General features: G+C 45.4%; 2 protein-coding genes across 3 annotated transcripts in view; both read left to right on the top strand.

Moving 5' to 3' along the window:
- Nucleotides 1–26,768, top strand: part of LOC133549033 (merlin-like) — a 186,314-nt gene that overhangs the window by 76,527 nt on the left and 83,019 nt on the right. The gene's annotated exons all lie outside the window — the stretch shown is intronic.
- Nucleotides 10,299–26,768, top strand: part of LOC133549094 (calcium-binding protein 7-like) — a 26,536-nt gene continuing 10,066 nt past the window's right edge. Inside the window, exon 1 of the mRNA XM_061894227.1 lies at nucleotides 10,299–10,716. Coding sequence (XP_061750211.1) covers nucleotides 10,605–10,716 — 112 coding nt within the window. The 5' untranslated portion in view covers nucleotides 10,299–10,604. The remainder of the gene's footprint in view (nucleotides 10,717–26,768) is intronic.

The raw sequence follows: 26,768 nt of genomic DNA, 5'->3' as shown, positions 1-26,768 counted from the left end.
CCCAGGATGGACCGCTCGCCTGTGTATGGGTTGGGGACATCTCTACGCTGCTGATCCGCCTCCGCTTGGGATGGTTTCCTGTGGACGGGACTCTCGCTGCTGTCTTGGATCCGCTTTGAACTGAACTCTCGCGGCTGTGTTGGAGCCACTATGGATTGAACTTTCACAGTATCATGTTAGACCCGCTCCACATCCATTGCTTTCGGTCCCCTAGAGGGGGGGGTTGCCCACATATGAGGTCCTCTCCAAGGTTTCTCATAGTCAGCATTGCCACTGGCGTCCCACTGGATGTGAATTCTCCCTGCCCACTGGGTGTGAGTTTTCCTTGCCCTTTTGTGGGTTCTTCCGAGGATGTTGTAGTCGTAATGATTTGTGCAGTCCTTTGAGACATTTGTGATTTGGGGCTATATAAATAAACATTGATTGATTGATTGATTAATACACTACAATAATATGTCAATACAACAATAATATGTTATTAATACACTACAATAATATGTTATTAAGACAACAATAATATTTTAATAATACAGTACAATACAACAATAATGTCATTAATAGAACAATAATATGTCTTTAATACAACAATAATGTTATTAATACAACGATAATATGTTAATAATGCAACAATAATAGCAGTGAAGGATGATGAAATATTGATTTGCATGTGGTGAGCGTGCACGTGAAGGACCAAGATGCTCGTGCACGTGAGGGAAACCCCGTTCCTGTGATGGTGACGTCATTAACACCCCCCCCCCCCCCTCCCCCCACGTGAGGCTAGGTCGGGGTTCTCTTGGCTGTAACAGAGGTAACATGACAGCTGCTGACCTTTGACCTCTTGTCAACCTGCGTCAAATGTGTGACTTGTTAGTCGGCCATGTTGGCGAAGCACCTTCTTTGTCCCGCTTTAATGTCAACTTCAGCTAGTTGCTACTCACATGTTGCCCCCTGCTGGCCTGACACACACATTACACTGCAACACTGTCTACTAATAACACATGACAATCTACTCAACTTCTTTGTCACCATGTGATCATGTGACCATATTATCATGTGATCATGTGATCATGTTATCATGTGACCTTGCCATCATCCGACCATGCAATCATGCGACCATGCGACCATGTGACCATGCCATCATGCGACCATGTGACCATGCGATCATGTGACCATGCGTTCATGCGACCATGCGATCATGTGACCATGCGATCATGCATTCATGCGACCATGCGATCATGCGATCATGCGATCATGCGATCATGCGACCATGTGATCATGTGACCATACGTTCGTGCGACCATGCGATCATGTGACCATGCGACCATGCCATCATGCGACCATGTGACCATGCGATCATGTGACCATGCGTTCATGCGACCATGCGATCATGTGACCATGCGATCATGCATTCATGCGACCATGCGATCATGCGATCATGCGACCATGTGATCATGTGACCATACGTTCGTGCGACCATGCGATCATGTGACCATGTGACCATGCGACCATGCCATCATGCGACCATGTGACCATGCCATCATGTGACCATGCGTTCATGCGATCATGCGACCATGCGTTCATGCGACCATGCGATCATGTGACCATGCGTTCATGCGACCATGCGATCATGTGACCATGCGATCATGCATTCATGCGACCATGCGATCATGCGATCATGCGACCATGTGATCATGTGACCATACGTTCGTGCGACCATGCGATCATGTGACCATGCCATTATGCGACCATGCCATCATGCGACCATGTGACCATGCCATCATGTGACCATGCGTTCATGCGATCATGCGACCATGCGACCATGCGATCATGTGACCATGCGTTCATGCGACCATGCGATCATGTGACCATGCGATCATGCATTCATGCGACCATGCGATCATGCGATCATGCGATCATGCGACCATGTGATCATGTGACCATACGTTCGTGCGACCATGCGATCATGTGACCATGCCATTATGCGACCATGCCATCATGCGACCATGTGACCATGCCATCATGTGACCATGCGTTCATGCGATCATGCGACCATGCGTTCATGCGACCATGCGATCATGTGACCATGCGTTCATGCGACCATGCGATCATGTGACCATGCCATCATGCGACCATGCGATCATGCGACCATGTGATCATGTGACCATACGTTCGTGCGACCATGCGATCATGTGACCATGCCATCATGCGATCATGTGACCATGCCATTATGCGACCATGCCATCATGCGACCATGTGACCATGCGATCATGTGACCATGCGTTCATGCGATCATGCGACCATGCGTTCATGCGACCATGCGATCATGTGACCATGCGTTCATGCGATCATGCGACCATGGGTTCATGCGACCATACGATCATGTGACCATGCCATCATACGACCATGCCATCATGCGACCATGCGATCATGTGACCATGCGTTCATGCGACCATGCGTTCATGCGACCATGCGATCATGTGACCATGCGTTCATGCGACCATGCGATCATGTGACCATGCGTTCATGCGATCATGCGACCATGCGTTCATGCGACCATACGATCATGTGACCATGCCATCATGCGACCATGCCATCATGCGACCATGCGACCATGCGATCATGTGACCATGCGTTCATGCGACCATGCGTTCATGCGACCATGCGATCATGCGATCATGCGATCATGCGACCATGTGATCATGTGACCATACGTTCGTGCGACCATGCGATCATGTGACCATGCCATTATGCGACCATGCCATCATGCGACCATGTGACCATGCCATCATGTGACCATGCGTTCATGCGATCATGCGACCATGCGTTCATGCGACCATGCGATCATGTGACCATGCGTTCATGCGACCATGCGATCATGTGACCATGCCATCATGCGACCATGCGATCATGCGACCATGTGATCATGTGACCATACGTTCGTGCGACCATGCGATCATGTGACCATGCCATCATGCGATCATGTGACCATGCCATTATGCGACCATGCCATCATGCGACCATGTGACCATGCGATCATGTGACCATGCGTTCATGCGATCATGCGACCATGCGTTCATGCGACCATGCGATCATGTGACCATGCGTTCATGCGATCATGCGACCATGGGTTCATGCGACCATACGATCATGTGACCATGCCATCATACGACCATGCCATCATGCGACCATGCGATCATGTGACCATGCGTTCATGCGACCATGCGTTCATGCGACCATGCGATCATGTGACCATGCGTTCATGCGACCATGCGATCATGTGACCATGCGTTCATGCGATCATGCGACCATGCGTTCATGCGACCATACGATCATGTGACCATGCCATCATGCGACCATGCCATCATGCGACCATGCGACCATGCGATCATGTGACCATGCGTTCATGCGACCATGCGTTCATGCGACCATGCGATCATGTGACCATGCCATCATGCGACCATGCGACCATACGATCATGTGACCATGCCATCATGCGACCATGCCATCATGCGACCATGCGACCATGCGATCATGTGACCATGCGTTCATGCGACCATGCGTTCATGCGACCATGTGATCATGTGACCATGCCATCATGCGACCATGCGACCATGCGATCATGTGACCATGCGTTCATGCGACCATGCGACCATGCGACCATGCGACCATGCGATCATGTGACCATGCCATCATACGACCATGCCATTATGCGACCATGCGATCATGTGACCATGCGTTCATGCGATCATGTGACCATGCGACTAATATTGTAAGATTATTTTTGCTTACAATATTCAGACCTTTTTTTTTTGTTTATGTTTTGTATTTTTCTATAATATCACTTTTTTGGGGTAATTTTTTTTTAATAAAATATATTAAAATACATAATATTCTTGTAATCATACAACAATTCTTTTGTACAATTTGAACATTTTCTTGTAAGATAGTTTTTTCTTACAATAGTTTGACATTTTTTTATGAAATGTTTTTTCATAATATAACTTTTTGTTAAAAAAAATCAATAATAAATACAAAAAAATATACATATACATATATATTAAAATTTAAAAAAATATTGAATATATGAATATATTGTAATATTACAAATGTATTATTTTGCAATTTGGACTTTTTCTCATTATGTGATGATGACTTTATTTTTTTAGTTTTATAGTTTTTTCTTACAATGTTACAACTTTTTTTTTTAATGTGAATTTTGTTTTTAGCACTTTTTTTTGTAAAACTGTATAACTGTTGAAAAAATTTGATTTTTTTCTCATGGTATTACGTCTTTATTCTTGTAAAATTATATTTTTTCTTACATTATTACAACTATTTATTGCTAGAAAAAAAAGTTTGTTGCAGTTAGCATAGCAGGCCTCTAAGAGGCACGTGTGCTAATAATAATAATAATAATAATGGATTTTATTTGTAAAATAATAAAGCACTGTACATTGAGCAAATAAACTGTCCTAAAAAAATAAAAAGATTATACAAAATAAAATTAGAACGAGCACGCATATATATATATATAAAAAAAGGCTTTTTTTTTTTAAGAAAAGAAGGGTTTTTAAGCCTTTTTTAAAAGCATCCACAGTCTGTGGTGCCCTCAGGTGGTCAGGGAGACTTGATTTTGAAATGCAGGGGAGCCTGGAGTATGCTGGGAAATCCAAGCATGCGTACCATGATTGAGCCTGGACGGGAGCAATCGTGCGCGCCAAACAAAGCCCGCTAGGCTAGCAGCGTTAGCTCTCCCTTGTACCCAAAGTCTTTTTTTCCCGCAAGAGATTTGTTTACTTCCTGAGCTTGCGTAACAAATGCTTCCTCCTCCCAGCGGAGCCAGCCCAGCACAAGGTGCATTGTGGGAAAAGCGCTGAGAGAGCAGTGGAGATAAGCAGCGGCGTCCCCGCAGTGCGGCTTATGTTGATCCGCCGGCTTCATCGACAGGCGGGACCGGCGCCGACGTCATCCCGGACAAAGTGCAGCGCACACCTTTTTGTTTTAGACATGGCAGCCGTGTTGGAGAGAAAAGAAGCACAGGGGCGTGGTTTCTCCCGCACAGGATGCCACCACAGCACACTTCCTGTCCGTGCGCTAGCAAACAGCTTTTATCCAGTGCTACCCACAGGGGGCGGAGCTACACTGTGATTGGTCGACAGAGTGTCTGATGTTAGCTGCAGATGCTACGCTACAGAAAACTGGCAGAATTTGACCATGAAAATAACAGCCACTGTTTTTACATTTACAGTAATAAACTGTAAAAACAAAGTACGTCGTTTACAGTAACATAGCAACCAGTCTGGTCTGTACTAAAATTATCTGTAGCTTTTACGATAAAAAATTGGCAGCTCAGTCGCCAGGGTTTTACGGTAAAATGTATGCTGCTTTTTAAGGTGCATTACTGTAAATACAATTTTAAAACATGTCCTATTTTAACGTAAAAATGCTGCCGACTGAGCTGCTAGTTTTGTACCGTAAAAAAAAATGTTTTCGATAATAAATTGGCAGCTCAGTTGCAAGAATTCTACCGAAAAAGATAACAGTGGTAGCGTTGTTCCATTTACAGTAATGCACTGTAAAAAACAAGTACGTTGTTTACAGTAACATAGCAACCATTCTTGCCTGTACTAAAATTATTCTTAGCTTTTGCTATAAAAAATTGGCAGCTCAGTCGCCAGGATTTTACGGTAAAATGTATGCTGCTTTTTACAGTGCATTACTGTAAATACATTTTTTTTTAAACGTATTTTAACGGAAAAATTCTGCCGACAGAGCTGCTAGTTTTGTACCGTGAAAAAAAATGTTCCGCTAAGTTTTCGATAATAAACTAGCAGCTCAGTTGCGAGAATTCTACCTAAAAAAAATAACAGTGGTAGCGTTGTTCCATTTACAGTAATGCACTGTAAAAACCAAGTACGTTGTTTACAGTAACGTAGCAACCATTCTCACCTGTACTAAAATTATCTGTAGCTTTTACCATAAAAAATTGGCAGCTCAGTCGCCAGGATTTTACGGTAAAATGTATGCTGCTTTTTACAGTGCATTACTGTAAATACATTTAAAGAAAAACGTATTTTAACGGAAAAATTCTGCCGACAGAGCTGTTAGTTTTGTACCGTAAAAAAAAATGTTCCGATAAGTTTTCGATAATAAACTGGTTGCTCAGTTGCAGGAATTTTACGGAAATAAACAACAGATTTAGCGTTGTTACATTTACAGTAATGCACTGTAAAAAACAAGTACGTTGTTTACAGTAACGTAGCAACCATTCTCACCTGTACTAAAATTATCTGTAGCTTTTACGATAAAAAATTGGCAGCTCAGTCGCCAGGATTTTACGGTAAAATGTATGCTGCTTTTTACAGTGCATTACTGTAAATACAATTTTAAAAAATGTCATATTTTAACGTAAAAATTCTGCCAACCGCGCTGCTAGTTTTGTACCGTAAAAAAAAAAAGTTCCAATTAGTTTTCGATAATAAACTAACAGCTTAGTTGGGAGAATTCTACCTAAAAAAAATAACAGTATTAGCGTTGTTCCATTTACAGTAATGCACTGTAAAAACCAAGTACGTTGTTTACAGTAACGTAGCAACCATTTTTGCCTGTACTAAAATTATCTGTAGCTTTTACGATAAAAAATTGGCAGCTCAGTCGCCAGGATTTTACGGTAAAATGTATGCTGCTTTTTACAGTGCATTACTGTAAATACATTTTTTTTAAACGTATTTTAACGGAAAAATTCTGCCGACAGAGCTGCTAGTTTTGTACCGTAAAAAAAATGTTCCGATAAGTTTTCGATAATAAACTGGTTGCTCAGTTGCAGGAATTTTACGGAAATAAACAACAGATTTAGCGTTGTTACAATTTACAGTAATGCACTGTAAAAACCAAGTACGTTGTTTACAGTAAGGTAGCAACCATTCTCAACTGTACTAAAATTATCTGTAGCTTTTACCATAAAAAATTGGCAGCTCAGTCGCCAGGATTTTACGGTAAAATGTATGCTGCTTTTTACAGGGCATTACTGTAAATACAATTTAAAGAAAAATGTATTTTAACGGAAAAATTCTGCCGACAGAGCTGCTAGTTTTGTACCGTAAAAAAAAATGTTCCGATAAGTTTTCGATAATAAACTAGCAGCTCAGTTGCAAGAATTCTACCGAAAGAAGTAACAATGTTAGCGTTGTTACATTTACAGTAAGGCACTGTAAAAACCAAATACGTTGTTTACAGTAACGTAGCAATGAGTCTGGTCTGTACTAAAATTATCTGTAGCTTTTACCATAAAAATTTTGCAGCTCAGTCACCAGGATTTTACGGTAAAATGTATGCTGCTTTTTACAGTGCATTACTGTAAATAAAATAAAATAAAACCTCTTATTTTAACGGAAAAATTCTTGCAACTAAGCTGCTAGTTTTGTACCTTGAAAATTGGCATCTGGCCACACCTGGTGTCAATCAGCCAGCTCCTATTTTACCTGCTTTGTTCCTCCAGTCAGGGCCGGATCATCGTATTGTCGCTGCCACATGTCACTCTTGTCGTGTCGTTTTGTTACAGCTACTACCTGTCAGGCTACAGTTTGTCCCGGTCGTCGTGGCGGTAAGCTGTTTTCTGTTAGCATTAGTTATTTCCAGTTTTTCTGTTTGCTATCCACTAGCTTCCGTGCTAAAGTTCCTTTTTGTTTTCTAGCTCCATGTGCTAGCTCCCTTACTTTGTCACTCCGCCCACGTGCGTGCTTTTTGTTTGTCCTAGTTTAGTTTTAATTAGGGTCCGCCACCCATTCAAAACAAAATTTTCGCAAAAAATGCATTTTTTGCCTCTTTGAGCTGTAATTTGACCCCCTTAAGATGCTTCAAAACTCACCAAACTTGGCACACACATCAGGACTGGCAGAAATTGCGATCTAATGACAAAAATAAAAATAAAACTCAAAATTGCGCTCTAGCGCTATTTTTGAATAAAACGCAGCAAAAACTGCTCCTAGGAAGAAAACACAAACAAAATTGCTTGTAACTTCCAGTAGGGATGCCGGAAAGACATGAAACAAAAACTTCCATGTAGGTCTCACTTAGACCTACATTTAGATGATTGACATCCTTCGGCAAAAATCAACAGGAAGTTAAAAATTACCCCTTCAAAATAAATGTTTTGTAAAAACCCGTCACCTTTTTTCAAACGTAAACTCCTCCGAGTGCTTTCGTCGTTTCGGCTTCAAACTCGCACAGGAGAGAGATTGAACCCTTTTGATTAAAACCATTAAACAAAGGTTTGATTACTGCTCCGGTTTGGATTTTACGCGCCTTCAAAGAACCCCTGCTCAAAGTTTCCTAAAAAATGTCATTTTTGCCTCTTTAAACTGTAATTTGACCCCCTTAAAATGCTTCAAAGTGCAAGTTAAAGCTCTACTATGCAAAGCGAAAGCCATTTATCAACAACATCCAGAAACGCTGATCTGTAATTTGACCCCCTTAACATGCTTCAAAACTCACCAAACTTGGCACACACATCAGGACTGGCAGAAATTGCGATCTAATGAAAAAAAAAAAAAAAAAAAAAAAAAATTGCGCTCTAGCGCTATTTTTGAATAAAACACAGCAAAAACTGCTCCTAGGAAGAAAACACAAACAAAATTGCTTTTAACTTCCAGTAGGAATGCCGGAAAGACATGAAACAAAAACTTCTATGTAGGTCTCACTTAGACCTACATTTAGATGATTGACATCCTTCGGCAAAAATCAACAGGAAGTTAAAAATTACCCCTTCAAAATAAATGTTTTGTAAAAACCCGTCACCTTTTTTCAAACGTAAACTCCGAGTGCTTTCGTCGTTTCGGCTTCAAACTCGCACAGGAGAGAGATTGAACCCTTTTGATTAAAACCATTAAACAAAGGTTTGATTACTGCTCCGGTTTGGATTTTACGCGCCTTCAAAGAACCCCTGCGCAAAGTTTCCTAAAAAATGTCATTTTTGCCTCTTTAAACTGTAATTTGACCCCCTTAAAATGCTTCAAAGTGCAAGTTAAAGCTCTACTATGCAAAGCGAAAGCCATTTATCAACAACATCCAGAAACGCTGATCTGTAATTTGACCCCCTTAAAATGCTTCAAAACTCACCAAACTTGGCACACACATCAGGACTGGCAGAAATTGCGATCTAATGAAAAAAATAAAAATAAAACTCAAAATTGTGCTCTAGCGCTATTTTTGAATAAAACACAGCAAAAACTGCTCCTAGGAAGAAAACACAAACAAAATTGCTTGTAACTTCCAGTAGGAATGCCGGAAAGACATGAAACGAAACTTCTATGTAGATCTCACTTAGACCTACATTTAGATAATTGACATCCTTCGGCAAAAATCAACAGGAAGTTAAAAATTACCCCTTCAAAATAAATGTTTTGTAAAAACCCGTCACCTTTTTTCAAACGTAAACTCCGAGTGCTTTCGTCGTTTCGGCTTCAAACTCGCACAGGAGAGAGATTGAACCCTTTTGATTAAAACCATTAAACAAAGGTTTGATTACTGCTCCGGTTTGGATTTTACGCGCCTTCAAAGAACCCCTGCGCAAAGTTTCCTAAAAAATGTCATTTTTGCCTCTTTAAACTGTAATTTGACCCCCTTAAAATGCTTCAAAGTGCAAGTTAAAGCTCTACTATGCAAAGCGAAAGCCATTTATCAACAACATCCAGAAACGCTGATCTGTAATTTGACCCCCTTAACATGCTTCAAAACTCACCAAATTTTACACACACATCAGGACTGGCGAAAGTTGCTATCTAATAAAAAAAAACAACACCCAAAAGTCAAAATTGCGCTCCAGCGCCCCCTAGGAAAAAACCCAGACAAAACTGCTTGTAACTTCTGTTAGGAATGTCGTAGAGACATGAAACCAAGACCTCTATGTAGGTCTGACTTAGACCAGGACTTGGCAGCGGCCAAAGGCGGACCCGACCAACGCTGCTTGCAGCTTTAATTAAATCATGTTTTCTCATTCCATGCCTGCCCCCATCTCCGCATTTTGGGGTTGGACGCCAAATAATTTTGACCGTGAAAGGTGGATCTTATCAGCACTCACTGGGACACAACATTAGGTACGGTGTATTTTCCTGTTGCCTAGCGACGGACACGATGTGTGGCATGCATCCCAACAACATTGCGCGGGTGTGCCTAATGTAGTGACGCCGCGCGTTCACATCGGAGGGTGGGGGGGGTGGGGAGAGAGAGAGAGACGCGCGCACGCGCAGCTTTGTTGCGCCGCAAATATCGATATCGATTATAGAGAAGGGGGCGGGGTCTCCTGGTCGCGCGTCCCCGTGGGAGGAGGATCCAACAAGTGGGTGCCCGCGTGCACGCACCTGCAACCTCGCGCTGCTGCAGCAGAGTGTGTGCGCGCGCACCTGCGCGGATTCGGCGCCTTTTTGGGTTTCCGGCGTCGCTCCCGCGGTTCAGAGCTCCCGAGGCTCCTCCATGGACGCACCGCCGCCGCCGCCGCCGCCGCCACCGGGCGTGGGAGCAGGCGCCTGGGGCCGCAGCAGCCAGTAGAGTCTCCCCCCCGCCAGGCAGCCAGGCAGGACGCGGCTGTCCGCCGGCAGGTGTCCGCCATGCCGCTGCACCCCATCACCTCCACGCTGATGTACCGGGCCGGCATTTGCGCCATCCCGGACATCCTCAACTACCGCGCCCCGGTCAACCTGCCCGAGGACGAGGTCGAAGGTGAGACGCCCCGTCCTGTGGCATCGTGCCTTCCCTAATCTTATGACCACCCGGGCGGCCACTAGATTAGGAACACACGTGTGTGAGTGTGTTGGCGTCTTCGTCACGCCGTCTCCGTTGCGCATGCGCCGAATGCTTTTTTTTTGGACCACCAGTTGCGGTGTTGTGCGGGTGTGCCTAATGATGTGACCGCTGCTGACCGCGCGATGGGCGGGGCCACAATGTCCGAAGTCTTTTATAAAGAAATAGACAAAAATAAAAAAAGAGTGTAAACGTAAAGCTGAAGTTTATCTGGATCCTCGGTGGTTTCATGGCAGTTCTGTTTGGCCCCAAAGTGAATATTATTATTACGACATTTGTTCGACTGAAATGTACAAAAATATATGGAAAGTTACAATAATTTCCCCTCAAATGTAGTGAATATTACTGTAAATGTAGTGAATATTAATGTAAATGTAGTGTATATTATTACTGTAAATGTAGTGTATATTATTACTGTAAATGTAGTGTATATTATTACTGTAAATGTAGTGTATATTACTGCAAATGTAGTGTATATTACTGTAAATGTAGTGTATATTATTAGTAGTGTATATTACTGTAAATGTAGTGTATATTACTGTAAATGTAGTGTATATTATTACTGTAAATGTAGTGTATATTATTACTGTGAATGTAGTGTATATTATTACTGTAAATGTAGTGTATATTACTGTAAATGTAGTGTATATTATTACTGTAAATGTAGTGTATATTATTACTGTAAATGTAGTGTATATTACTGTAAATGTAGTGTATATTTTTAGTAGTGTATATTACTGTAAATGTAGTGTATATTATTACTGTAAATGTAGTGTATATTACTGTAAATGTAGTGTATATTATTACTGTAAATGTAGTGTATATTATTACTGTAAATGTAGTGAATATTACTGTAAATGTAGTGAATATTAATGTAAATGTAGTGAATATTAATGTAAATGTAGTGTATATTATTACTGTAAATGTAGTGTATATTATTACTGTAAATGTAGTGTATATGATTACTGTAAATGTAGTGAATATTATTACTGTAAATGTAGTGACTATTACTGTAAATGTAGTGTATATTAATGTAAATGTAGTGTATATTACTGTAAATGTAGTGAATATTACTGTAAATGTAGTGAATATTAATGTAAATGTAGTGAATATTAATGTAAATGTAGTGTATATTATTACTGTAAATGTAGTGTATATTATTACTGTGAATGTAGTAAATATAACTGTAAATGTTGTGTATATTACTACTATAAATATAGTGAATATTACTACTGTGAATGTAGTGTATATTACTGTAAATGTAGTGAATATTATTTCTGTAAATGTAGTGTATATTATTACTGTAAAGGCAGTGTATATTATTACTGTAAATGTAGTGTATATTATTACTGTAAAGGCAGTGTATATTATTACTGTAAATGTAGTGTATATTATTACTGTAAATGTAGTGAATATTATTACTGTAAATGTAGTGTATATTATTACTGTATATGTAGTGTATAGTACTGTAAATGTAGTGTATATTACTACTGTAAATGTAGTTTATATTACTGTAAATGCACTGTATATTATTACTGTAAATGTAGTGTATATTATTACTGTAAATGTAGTGTATATTACTGTAAATCTAGTGTATATTACTACTGTAAATGTAGTTTATATTACTGTAAATGCACTGTATATTATTGCTGTAAATGTAATGTATATTACTAATGCAAATGTGGTGTATATTATTACTGTAAATGTGGTGTATATTATTACTGTAAATGTAGTGTATATTATTACTGTAAATTTAATGTCTATTACTGTGAATGTAGTGTATATTACTGTAAATGTAGTGTATATTATTACTGTAAATGTAGTGTATATTATTACTGTAAATGTAGTTTATACTACTGTAAATGTACTGTATATATCTGAATGTAGTGTATATTATTACTGTAAATGTAGTGTATATTACTGTAAATTAAGTCAATATTACTACTGTAAATGTAGTGTATATTACTACTGTAAATGTAGTGTATATTACTGTAAATGTAGTGTATATTATTACTGTAAATGTAGTGTATATTACTGTAAATTAAGTCAATATTACTACTGTAAATGTAGTGTATATTACTGTAAATGTAGTGTATATTATTACTGTAAATGTAGTGTATATTACTGTAAATGTAAAAACAGTACTGCTGTTTTTATGGTAAAAAAAAGGCAGCTCAGTGGCCAGAATGTTACTGTAAATTAAAAAAAAATGTTTTTACTGTAAATGGAAACATTTTTCGATTTTACAGTAACATTTTGGGGCCTGACCTGCCAGTTGTTTGTTTTTTTTCTCACCTCAAATCAACAAGTGTATATTTTTGGGTGTATTTCTGTAAATGACAAAACGGCACCACAGTTTATTACTGTAAAAAAATAATACTTCTTTTTATTAAAGCAAAATTGTTACGGTATATATATATATATATACATATATATATATATATATATATATGTATATATATATGTGTGTGTGTGTGTGTATATATGTGTATATATATATATATATATATATATATATATATATATATATATATATATATATATATATAAATAAGAGAAATACTTGAATTTCAGTGTTCATTTATTTTCACATATATACACACACACATAACACTCATCTACTCATTGTTGAGTTAAGGGTTGAATTGTCCATCCTTGTTCTATTCTCTGTCACTATTTGTATAACCGTGCTGAACATGGCTGTATCTACCTCGTTCTCCTGCTTCGTCTCCTTGTTGTCCGCGCCGTTGTGCACGGCACTCTCTAAAAGCCGTAGATGTCATTGTCACACGTGCACGTACAGTAGATGTCAGTATTGTCCTGTTTGAGAGTGTCACAACATTGCTGTTGACGGCCGACAAACTGCTTTACATTGATTGATTGATTGATACTTTTATTAGCAGATTGCACAGTACAGTACATATTCCCTACAATTGACCACTAAATGGTAACACCCCAATAAGTTTTTCAACTTGTTTAAGTCGGGGTCAGTAGACGAAAACGTGACTGCTGTTGTTGTGTGTTGTTGCCGTGCTGGGAGGACGTTAATGAAACTGCCTAACAATAAACCCACGTAAGAAACCAAGAACTGGCCCTCGATCATTCTACAGTTATAACCTCGTTGGGCAGACACGCTGTGGGAAAACGGACGTGAAAACAGGGTGTCCTCACTCAGGTCCGCATGGAGCTGGAGGGGGCGTGGCCTCCACCCCCGCCTGAATTCCGGGAGATTTTCAGTAGAAAATTTGTCCTTGGAGGTTTTCGGTAGAGGCGCTGAATTTCGGGAGGGTTGGCAAGTATGGCGTCCTGGACCCGAGTCACAAGCCGAGGAGGTGGGGGTTCTGGACAGGAAATGACGGAAGGGAAAGCGAAATTGCGCATGAAGCGAATGTCAGCGCGGGCGAGCAGGACTTGATTTTCAATTAGCACCAAAAAGGCCTCCAGGGAGCGCTGCTGGGTCAGGTGACGCCGGCAGGAATAAACACACTGTGTGTGTGCGTGTTGTGTGTGTGTGTGTGTGTGTGTGTGTGTGTGTGTGTGTGTGTGCGTAAAAAAGGTCGAGGGGGTGGATGCAGGTACGCTAATGTACACTAATGTGTGCACACACACACAAAAATAAAAAAATAACGGAGGCCATATTCTCCATTTCACCTCCTACACTTGAGTGAAAGAACATAAATGGTCAATTTACCAGAGCTCAATATAGACACACACACACACACACACACACACACATGCACGCACGCACGCACACACACTCCAAACTCCGCAGGTGGAATATGGTGGGAAGTCCATTTCTGTGCAAAACGAGTCCCGGCGCGACTCTCCAAGTCTCGGCCGTGCTGCTTTATTTTCTACGTCAGCAACATCTTGTAGAGCAGAGTTTTTCAACCGCCGTGTCGTGGTGTGCCGTAGGAGATCATCCATCCATCCATCCATCCATCCATCTTCCTCCGCTTATCCGAGGTGGGGTCACGGGGGCAGCAGCCCAAGCAGGGAAGCCCCAGGCCAGCCGGCGTCAAGGCCAGAACTGGACTCTGAACACAGATGCAGGATTTTAAGAAAATATGGAGTTTGCATGTTCTCCCCGTGACTGCGTGGGTTCCCTCCGGGTACTCCGGCTTCCTCCCACCTCCAAAGAAATGCACCTGGGGATAGGCCCCTCCCACCTCCAAAGACATGCACCTGGGGATAGGCCCCTCCCACCTCCAAAGACATGCACCTGGGGATAGGCCCCTCCCACCTCCAAAGACATGCACCTGGGGATAGGCCCCTCCCACCTCCAAAGACATGCACCTTATAGGTTGATTGGCAACACTAAATGGTCCCTAGTGTGTGAATGTTGTCTGTCTTTCTGTGTTGGCCCTGCAATGAGGGGGCGACTTGTCCAGGGTGTACCCCGCCTTCCGCCCGATTGTAGCTGAGATAGGCGCCAGTGCCCCCCGCGACCCCAAAAGGGAATAAGCGGTAGAAAATAGATGGATGGATGGATATTTATTTGGATAAGGGAAAGGGTCCAAAAGGGGAGAAACTAAACAGGCTATCAAAACAGAGCTTACCTAACCTCTAAACTAACAAAAATCTCAATAAACTCAAAACAAATGCTAAGAAGCTAATCTTACCTGACAAAAGGTTTACAAACAAATGCTAAGAAGCTAATCTTACCTGACAAAAGGTTTACAAACAAATGCTAAGAAGCTAATCTTACCTGACAAAAGGTTTACAAACAAATAAACTCCCGTGGATCCAAAGGGTACAAAAACGTGGCAACGACTGTGGACATGGAACGCTGGCACAAAAGATACGAAAAGACTCTGGCTTTACTTTGAGTTCCTCCCGGATGGCAGAGCTTCTCACCCTATCTCTAAGGGAGAGGAAACTCATTTGGGCCGCTTGTACCCGTGATCTTATCCTTTCGGTCATGACCCAAAGCTCATGACCATAGGTGAGGATGGGAACGTAGAATTGGGGTATTTTTTTTGCAAACCAGTGATTATAGTCTGCAAATTACTGGGGCGGCATAGCTCGGTTGGTAGAGTGGCCGTGCCAGCAACTTGAGGGTTGCAGGTTCGAGTCCCGCTTCCGCCATGCTAGTCACTGCCGTTGTGTCCTTAGGCAAGACACTTTACCCACCTGCTCCCAGTGCCACCCACACTGCTTTAAATGGAACTTAGATATTGGGTTTCACTACGTAAAGCGCTTTGAGTCACTAGAGAAAAGCGCTATATAATTATCTCAGAGCAATATGTAGTCATCAAAAGAGCCACATCTGGCTCCCTACCCATGGTTTAGAGCATTGGTTCTTATTTGTTTTAATATTGTTTTTTTAGGGTACTGTGGAGTCCTTTGCCATGGTCCAAGGACCCTATTGAAACTGCTGTGTTTTATTATTATTCCGCACCTACGCGCTGTCATTTGACCCCCTTAACATGCTTCAAAACTCACCAAATTTGACACACACGTCAGTCTGGCATGCCTTCCCAACTTATTAGGCAGCCAAACCAGAAAAATCTAAATTGTACGCTAGCGCCCCCTAGGAAGGAAAGAAAAACCGACTGCTTGTAACCTCTGTTAGGAATGTCATAGAGACATGAAACAAAAACCTCTATGTAGGACTGACTTAGACCTAGATTCCCCATTAGAAACTTCTATACCTAAAATCAACAGGAAGTTGGCAAAAACCCCTTCAAAGCAAAATTTTCGCAAAAAATGCTATTTTGGCCTCTTTGAGCGGTCATTTGACCCCCTTACAATGCTTCAAAACTCACCAAACTTGGCACACACATCAGGACTGGCAGGATTTGCGATCTATTGAAAAAAAACAACGAAAAACTCAAAATTAAATTGCGCTCTTGCGCAATTTTTGAATAAAACACAGAAAAAACTGCTCCTAGGAAGAAAACACAGATAAAACTGCTTGTAACTCCCGGTGGGAATGCCGGAAAGACATGAAACAAAAACTTCTATGTAGTTCTCACTTAGACCTACATTTTAATAATTGACATCCTTCGGCAAAAATCAACAGGAAGTTAAAAATTACCCCATTCAAAATAAAAGTTTTGTAAAAACCCGTCACCATTTTCAAACGTAAACTCCTCCGAGTGCGTTTGTCGTTTCGGCTTCGAACTCGCACAGGAGAGAGATTGAACCCTTTTGATTAAAACTATCCAACAAAGTTTTGATTACTGCTCCGGTTTGGATTTTACGCGCCTTCAAAGAACCCCTGCGCCAAGTTTCCTAAAAAATGTAATTTTTGCCTCTTTTAGCTGTAATTTGACCCCCTTAAAATGCTTCAAAGTGCAAGTTAAAGCTCTACTATGCAAAGCGAAAGCCATTTATCAACAACATCCAGAAACGCTGATCTGTAATTTGACCCCCTTAAAATGCTTCAAAACTCACCAAATTTTACACACACACCAGGACTGGCGAAAATTGTCATCTAATAAAAAAACAAAACCCCAGAAGTCAAAATTGGGCTCCAGCGCCCCCTAGGAAAAAATCCAGACAAAACTGCTTGTAACTTCTGTTAGGAATGTCGTAGAGACATGAAACAAAGACCTCTATGTTGGTCTGACTTAGACCAGGGCTCGGCAGCGGCCAAAGGCGGACCCGACCAACGCTGCTTGCAGCTTTAATTTTATATTGGTTTTATATTTTTTTTTGTTTTGTTTTTATTCAGTCATTAGTGGAGCATAATATTGTTTTTAACATGGTTTTGCAGCACTTTGTAAACGTTATTGTCGTTTAAATGTACTATATAAATAAAGTAGATTGGATTAAATTGTTGGAGGTACCGAACCCCAACAGTTTCATATCATTCACCAAACCCTCCTTTTTTTCCAAATTCAAGACAAAGTTATATGTTTTTGGTAACACTTTAGTATGGGGAACATATTCTAAGTAACAAGGACTTAATCTAGAGTTTTTTGGACACTCGGGGAACATTTTGGTCTCACGTATCCCCTGGCATACCTTCAAGTACCCCCAGGGGTACGCGTGCCCCCATTTGAGAACCACTGCCCTAAGGTTCCATCGAACCAAGGTTAAGAACCACTGGTCTAGAGTTTGGCGGACTAACCGTGTAATTCTCTTCCATATCAGTAGGTGGCAGCCGGTAGCTAATTGCTTTGTAAATGTGGGGAAACAGCGGGAGGCATCGTGCAGGTAAAAAGGTATCTATTGCTTGAACCAAAATTAAACAAAAGGTAAGTGCCGCTTTGAAAAGGCATTGAAGCTTAGGGAAGGCTATACAGAACCAAACTAAAACTGGACTGGCTACAAAGTAAAGAAAAACAGAATGCTGGACGACAGCAAAGACTTACTGTGGAGCAAAGACAATGTACATTTGAACATGAAATGACAATCAACAATGTCCCAGCAAAGAAGAATAAAAACAACTGAAATATTCTTGATTGCTAAAACAAAGTACATGTGGGAAGGCTTGCTCAAAGGAAGACATGAAACTGCTACTCGAAAATACCAACAAAAAAGGAAAACTCCAGCAAAATAGGAGTGCAAGACAGGAAGCAAAAGACTACACACAGGAAAACAGCAAAAAGTCCAAAAATAAGTCAGGGTGTGATGTGACAGGTGGTGACAGTACACCTACTTTGAGACAAGAGCTATAGTCATGCATGCTTGCTTATGCTTTAAAATCATCCAACAATCACAACAACCACTTTTTACCGTCAACTGAGTTTTGTTTTTTAATGATTTCTGCTGTTAGTGTGCCTCTGCATTTTTTCAACGCAAAAAATGTGCCTTGGCTCCAAAAAGGTTGAAATTGTAGACGCTGGCGAAGTAGGAGGAAACGCCAGCCGCTCTATTAGGCACAGAGACAATGCTAATGTCGCTAACGTCTCTTCCCGTTAGCTCGGCAGACATGTTGCCAATAAAGACTCTTTCGAAAAAGAAGGTAAACACTTACAGGACAAACTCTTCTAGTCCTGTTCCGACATTAAAAAGAAAGTGTGCTAGCTCCATGCTAATTGACATGGGATTCACCATATAAATGCTACTGGTTAGCATTAGCCATTTTACACGGTGATTTCAATGCCTCCAAATTTGGGACTGGAAGGTATCAACACTTTGAAAAGACAAGTCTGGCACTTTCAACTTAGTGGCAAAGACTACTTCCTGACGAGATTGTTGAGAGACGCGTGTTCCTGGGACGTCTCTGAGCAAACTGAGCTCGGGTTCGACTTGAGAAAGAACATTCTGTGAAAGACTTGCTAGCATTGATTTGTGGTTGTCACCAACACATTTGTAGCTCGTAGCTTGCCTTGTTAGCGTGCGTGTGATGCTAACAGTGCTAACCGCTAACAGTTTTGATAGTGGTGTGTATGGCATGGTCAGTGTCATGGTCAGTGGCCACCACCTTCCTGAGGCGTAGTCAGTGTCATGGTCAGTGGCCACCACCTTCCTGAGGCATGGTCAGTGGCCACCACCTTCCTGAGGTATGGTCAGTGGCCACCACCTTCCTGAGGCATGGTCAGTGTCATGGTCAGTGGCCACCACCTTCCTGAGGCATGGTCAGTGTTATGGTCAGTGGCCATCACCTTCCTGAGGCGTAGTCAGTGTCATGGTCAGTGGCCACCACCTTCCTGAGGCATGGTCAGCGTCATGGTCAGTGGCCACCACCTTCCTGAGGCGTGGTCACTGTCATGGTCGGTGGCCACCACCTTCCTGAGGCATGGTCACTGTCATGGTCAGTGGCCACCACCTTCCTGAGTCGTGGTCAGTATTGTGGTCAGTGGCCACCACCTTCCTGAGGCATGGTCACTGTCATGGTCAGTGGCCACCAGCTTCCTGAGGCGTGGTCAGTGTTGTGGTCAGTGGCCACCACCTTCCTGAGGCGTGGTCAGTATTGTGGTCAATGGCCACCACCTTCCTGAGGCGTGGTCAGTGTTGTGGTCAGTGGCCACCACCTTCTTGAGGCGTGGTCAGTATTGTGGTCAGTGGCTACCACTTTCCTGAGGCATGGTCATTGTCATGGTCAGTGGCCACCACCTTCCTGAGGCATGGTCCGTGGTATGGTCAGTGGCCACCACCTTCCTGAGGCATTGTCAGTGTCATGGTCAGTGGCCAGCACCTTCCTGAGGCATGGTCAGTGTCATGGTCAGTGGCCACCACCTTCCTGAGGCATTGTCAGTGTCATGGTCAGTGGCCACCACCTTCCTGAGGCATAGCCAGAGTCATAGTCAGTGGCCACCACCTTCCTGAGGCGTGGTCAGTGTTATGGTCAGTGGCTACCACTTTCCTGAGGCATGGTCATTGTCATGGTCAGTGGCCACCACCTTCCTGAGGCGTGGTCCGTGGTATGGTCAGTGGCCACCACCTTCCTGAGGAATTGTCAGTCTCATGGTCAGGGGCCACCACCTTCCTGAGGCGTGGTCAGTGTTATGGTCAGTGGCTACCACTTTCCTGAGGCATGGTCAGTGTTATGGTCAGTGGCCACCACCTTCCTGAGTCATGGTCAGTGTTATGGTCAGTGGCCACCACCTTTCTGAGACGTGGTCAGAGTCATGGTCAGTGGCCACCACCTTCCTGAGTCATGGTCAGTGTTATGGTCAGTGGCCACCACCTTCCTGAGGCATGGTCAGTGTTGTGGTCAGTGGCCACCCCCTTCCTGAGGCGTGGTCAGTGTCATGGTCAGTGGCCACCACCTTCCTGAGGCGTGGTCAGTATTGTGGTCAGTGGCCACCACTTTCCTGAGGCGTGGTCAGAGTCATGGTCAGTGGCCACCACCTTCCTGAGGCATGGTCAGTGTCATGGTCAGTGGCCACCACCTTACTGAGGCGTGGTCAGTGTCATGGTCAGTGGCCACCACCTTCCTGAAGTGTGGTCAGTGTTGTGGACAGTGGCCACCACCTTCCTGAGGCATTGTCAGTGTTATGGTCAGGGGCCACCACCTTCCTGAGGCATGGTCATTGTCATGGTCGGTGGCCACCACCTTCCTGAGGCATGGTCTGTGTTATGGTCAGTGGCCACCACCTTCCTGAGGCGTGGTCAGTGTTGTGGTCAGTGGCCACCACCTTCCTGATGCATGGTCAGTGTCATGGTCAGTGCCCACCACCTTTCTGAGGCGTGATCCGTGGTATGGTCAGTGGCCACCACCTTCCTGAGGCGTGGTCAGTGTTATGGTCAGTGTCCACCACCTTCCTGAGGCGTGGTCACTGTCATGGTCAGTGGCCACCACCTTCCTGAGGCGTGGTCAGTGTTGTGGTCAGTTGCCACCACTTTCCTGAGTCGTGGTCAGTGTTATGGTCAGTGGCCACCACCTTCCTGAGGCGTGGTCAGTATTGTGGTCAGTGGCTACCACCTTCCCGAGGTGTGGTCAGTGTTGTGGTCAGTCGCCACCAACTTCCTGAGACGTGGTCAGTGTTGTGGTCAGTGGCCAGCCCCTTCCTGAGGCGTGGTCAGTGTCATGGTCAGTGGCCACCACCTTCCTGAGGCATGGTCAGTGTCATGGTCAGTGGCCACCACCTTCCTGAGGCGTGGTCAGTGTCATGGTCAGTGGCCACCACCTTCCTGAGGCGTGGTCAGTATTGTGGTCAGTGGCCACCACTTTCCTGAGGCGTGGTCAGTGTCATGGTCAGTGGCCACCACCTTCCTGAGGCGTGGTCAGTATTGTGGTCAGTGGCCACCACCTTCCTGAGGCGTAGTCAGTGTCATGGTCAGTGGCCACCACCTTCCTGAGGCATGGTCAGTGGCCACCACCTTCCTGAGGTATGGTCAGTGGCCACCACCTTCCTGAGGCATGGTCAGTGTCATGGTCAGTGGCCACCACCTTCCTGAGGCATGGTCAGTGTTATGGTCAGTGGCCATCACCTTCCTGAGGCGTAGTCAGTGTCATGGTCAGTGGCCACCACCTTCCTGAGGCATGGTCAGCGTCATGGTCAGTGGCCACCACCTTCCTGAGGCGTGGTCACTGTCATGGTCGGTGGCCACCACCTTCCTGAGGCATGGTCACTGTCATGGTCAGTGGCCACCACCTTCCTGAGTCGTGGTCAGTATTGTGGTCAGTGGCCACCACCTTCCTGAGGCATGGTCACTGTCATGGTCAGTGGCCACCAGCTTCCTGAGGCGTGGTCAGTGTTGTGGTCAGTGGCCACCACCTTCCTGAGGCGTGGTCAGTATTGTGGTCAATGGCCACCACCTTCCTGAGGCGTGGTCAGTGTTGTGGTCAGTGGCCACCACCTTCTTGAGGCGTGGTCAGTATTGTGGTCAGTGGCTACCACTTTCCTGAGGCATGGTCATTGTCATGGTCAGTGGCCACCACCTTCCTGAGGCATGGTCCGTGGTATGGTCAGTGGCCACCACCTTCCTGAGGCATTGTCAGTGTCATGGTCAGTGGCCAGCACCTTCCTGAGGCATGGTCAGTGTCATGGTCAGTGGCCACCACCTTCCTGAGGCATTGTCAGTGTCATGGTCAGTGGCCACCACCTTCCTGAGGCATAGCCAGAGTCATAGTCAGTGGCCACCACCTTCCTGAGGCGTGGTCAGTGTTATGGTCAGTGGCTACCACTTTCCTGAGGCATGGTCATTGTCATGGTCAGTGGCCACCACCTTCCTGAGGCGTGGTCCGTGGTATGGTCAGTGGCCACCACCTTCCTGAGGAATTGTCAGTCTCATGGTCAGGGGCCACCACCTTCCTGAGGCGTGGTCAGTGTTATGGTCAGTGGCTACCACTTTCCTGAGGCATGGTCAGTGTTATGGTCAGTGGCCACCACCTTCCTGAGTCATGGTCAGTGTTATGGTCAGTGGCCACCACCTTTCTGAGACGTGGTCAGAGTCATGGTCAGTGGCCACCACCTTCCTGAGTCATGGTCAGTGTTATGGTCAGTGGCCACCACCTTCCTGAGGCATGGTCAGTGTTGTGGTCAGTGGCCACCCCCTTCCTGAGGCGTGGTCAGTGTCATGGTCAGTGGCCACCACCTTCCTGAGGCGTGGTCAGTATTGTGGTCAGTGGCCACCACTTTCCTGAGGCGTGGTCAGAGTCATGGTCAGTGGCCACCACCTTCCTGAGGCATGGTCAGTGTCATGGTCAGTGGCCACCACCTTACTGAGGCGTGGTCAGTGTCATGGTCAGTGGCCACCACCTTCCTGAAGTGTGGTCAGTGTTGTGGACAGTGGCCACCACCTTCCTGAGGCATTGTCAGTGTTATGGTCAGGGGCCACCACCTTCCTGAGGCATGGTCATTGTCATGGTCGGTGGCCACCACCTTCCTGAGGCATGGTCTGTGTTATGGTCAGTGGCCACCACCTTCCTGAGGCGTGGTCAGTGTTGTGGTCAGTGGCCACCACCTTCCTGATGCATGGTCAGTGTCATGGTCAGTGCCCACCACCTTTCTGAGGCGTGATCCGTGGTATGGTCAGTGGCCACCACCTTCCTGAGGCGTGGTCAGTGTTATGGTCAGTGTCCACCACCTTCCTGAGGCGTGGTCACTGTCATGGTCAGTGGCCACCACCTTCCTGAGGCGTGGTCAGTGTTGTGGTCAGTTGCCACCACTTTCCTGAGTCGTGGTCAGTGTTATGGTCAGTGGCCACCACCTTCCTGAGGCGTGGTCAGTATTGTGGTCAGTGGCTACCACCTTCCCGAGGTGTGGTCAGTGTTGTGGTCAGTCGCCACCAACTTCCTGAGACGTGGTCAGTGTTGTGGTCAGTGGCCAGCCCCTTCCTGAGGCGTGGTCAGTGTCATGGTCAGTGGCCACCACCTTCCTGAGGCATGGTCAGTGTCATGGTCAGTGGCCACCACCTTCCTGAGGCGTGGTCAGTGTCATGGTCAGTGGCCACCACCTTCCTGAGGCGTGGTCAGTATTGTGGTCAGTGGCCACCACTTTCCTGAGGCGTGGTCAGAGTCATGGTCAGTGGCCACCACCTTCCTGAGGCGTGGTCAGTGTCATGGTCAGTGGCCACCACCTTACTGAGGCGTGGTCAGTGTCATGGTCAGTGGCCACCACCTTCCTGAAGTGTGGTCAGTGTTGTGGACAGTGGCCACCACCTTCCTGAGGCATTGTCAGTGTTATGGTCAGGGGCCACCACCTTCCTGAGGCATGGTCAGTGTTATGGTAAATGGCCACCACCTTCCTGAGGCATGGTCAGTGTTATGGTAAATGGCCACCACCTTCCTGAGGCATTGTCAGTGTTATGGTCAGGGGCCACCACCTTCCTGAGGCATGGTCAGTGTTATGGTAAATGGCCACCACCTTCCTGAGGCATGGTCAGTGTTATGGTCAGTGGCCACCACCTTCTTGAGGCATGGTCACTGTCATGGTCGGTGGCCACCACCTTCCTGAAGCGTGGTCAGTGTTGTGGTCAGTGGCCACCACCTTCCTGAGGCGTGGTCAGTGTTGTGGTCAGTGGCCACCACCTTCCTGAGGCGTGGTCAGTGTCATGGTCATTGGCCACCACCTTCCTGAGGCGTGGTCAGTGTCATGGTCAGTGGCCACCACCTTCCTGAGGCGTGGTCAGTGTTATGGTAAATGGCCACCACCTTCCTGAGGTGTGGTCAGTGTTATGGTCAGTGGCCACCACCTTCCTGAGGCGTGGTCAGTGTCATGGTCAGTGGCCACCACCTTCCTGAGGCATGGTCAGTGTCATGGTCAGTGGCCACCACCTTCTTGAGGCATGGTCATTGTCATGGTCAGTGGCCACCACCTTCCTGAGGCATGGTCAGTGTTATGGTAAATGGCCACCACCTTCCTGAGGCGTGGTCATTGTCATAGTCAGTGGCCACCACCTTCCTGAGGCATGGTCAGTGTTATGGTAAATGGCCACCACCTTCCTGAGGTGTGGTCAGAGTCATGGTCAGTGGCCACCACCTTCCTGAGGCGTGGTCAGAGTCATGGTCAGTGGCCACCACCTTACTGAAGCGTGGTCAGAGTCATGGTCAGTGGCCACCACCTTCCTGAGTCGTGGTCAGTGTTATGGTCGGTGGCTACCACTTTCCTGAGGCATGGTCATTGTCATGGTCAGTGGCCACCACCTTCCTGAGGCATTGTCAGTGTCATGGTCAGTGGCCACTTTCCTGAGGCGTGGTCAGTGTTATGGTCAGTGGCTACCACTTTCCTGAGGCATGGTCATTGTCATGGTCAGTGCCCACCACCTTTCTGAGGCGTGATCCGTGGTATGGTCAGTGGCCACCACCTTCCTGAGGCATTGTCAGGAAGGTGGCTACCACTGTCCTGAGGCCTGGTCATTGTGATGGTCAGTGACCACCACCTTCCTGAGGCATGGTCAGTGGCCACCACCTTCCTGAGGCATGGTCAGTGTTATGGTCAGTGGCCACCACCTTCCTGAGGCATGGTCAGTGTCATGGACATTGGCTACCACTTTTCTGAGGCAGGGTCATTGTCATGGTCAGTGGGCACCACCTTCCTGAGGCGTGGCCCGTGGTATGGTCAGTGGCCACCACCTTCCTGAGTCGTGGTCAGTGTCATGGTCAGTGGCCACCACCTTCCTGAGGCGTGGCCCGTGGTATAGTCAGTGGCCACCACCTACCTGAAGCATGGTCAGTGTTATGGTCAGTGGCCACCACCTTCCTGAGGTGTGGTCAGAGTCATGGTCAGTGGCCACAACCTTCCTGAGGCGTGGTCAGAGTCATAGTCAGTGGCCACCTTCCTGAGGCATGGTCAGAGTCATGGTCAGTGGCCACCACCTTCCTGAGGCGTGGTCAGAGTCATGGTCAGTGGCCACCACCTTCCTGAGGCGTGGTCAGAGTCATAGTCAGTGGCCACCTTCCTGAGGCATGGTCATTGTCATGGTCATTGGCCACCACCTTCCTGAGTCGTGGTCAGAGTCATGGTCAGTGGCCACCACCTTCCTGAGGCGTGGTCAGTGTTATGGTCAGTGGCCACCACCTTCCTGAGGCGTGGTCAGAGTCATGGTCAGTGGCCACCACCTTCCTGAGGCGTGGTCAGTGTCATGGTCAGTGGCCACCTTCCTGAGTCGTGGTCAGAGTCATGGTCAGTGGCCACCACCTTCCTGAGGCGTGGTCAGTGTTATGGTCAGTGGCCACCACCTTCCTGAGGCGTGGTCAGAGTCATGGTCAGTGGCCACCACCTTCCTGAGGCGTGGTCAGAGTCATAGTCAGTGGCCACCTTCCTGAGTCGTGGTCAGAGTCATGGTCAGTGGCCACCACCTTCCTGAGGCGTGGTCAGTGTTATGGTCAGTGGCCACCACCTTCCTGAGGCGTGGTCAGTGTCATGGTCAGTGGCCACCACCTTCCTGAGTCGTGGTCAGTGCTGAGGCCATGTTGAGGTGTGAGCAGGACTCCTAGTGAGTCATGGCTGGCCTGATGTTGAGGGGTGCCCGGCTCCTCCTCCCCCCCACGTCTCCACATGAATACCAATGAAGATATTTCAAGGCACCGCCCCTTGAGCGCCACTGCGGGGGAACGCCAGCTGAGAAACATTTTCAGGAGTCAGCCGTCAAACTCCACGTCCATTAACATCATGTGGCCGCCATCTGATAACACCTCTGCTCCTGACGCGTTGCCATGGAAACAATTTTATAAAATGTATTAATATTGATATTGTCACTCATACTGAATATTATTATTACTATTATATTTACCAATAATAATAATAATATTGTCATATATTGCAAATATATGACAATATTACTTTAAAATGATATGTAATAGATGACATATTTATTATTAGTGGATATAATAATAATTAAAGCTGCAAGCAGCGATGGACGGGACCGACTTTTGCTGGTGTTTCCTGCCTTTACCCATTCAACATATCTTTACCTGCACATTACCTACCTTCCCTGCATCCTGGGGTCACACTGATGCTTCATTCTGTCACCCATACACGCTGGTGCTTCCTGCCATCACCCAGTCAACATAACTTTACCTGCACATTACCTACCTTCTCTGTATCCTGGAGTCAAACTGGTGCCTCCTTCTTTCACCCAGACAACATATCTTTACCTGCACATTACCTACCTTCTCTGTATCCTGG

This window comes from Nerophis ophidion, linkage group LG01, assembly GCF_033978795.1.
Source record: "Nerophis ophidion isolate RoL-2023_Sa linkage group LG01, RoL_Noph_v1.0, whole genome shotgun sequence".
Classification (NCBI taxonomy): domain Eukaryota; kingdom Metazoa; phylum Chordata; class Actinopteri; order Syngnathiformes; family Syngnathidae; genus Nerophis; species Nerophis ophidion.
The sequence above is the reverse complement of the archived record's forward strand: the minus strand, read 5'-3'. Positions and strand labels throughout refer to the sequence as shown.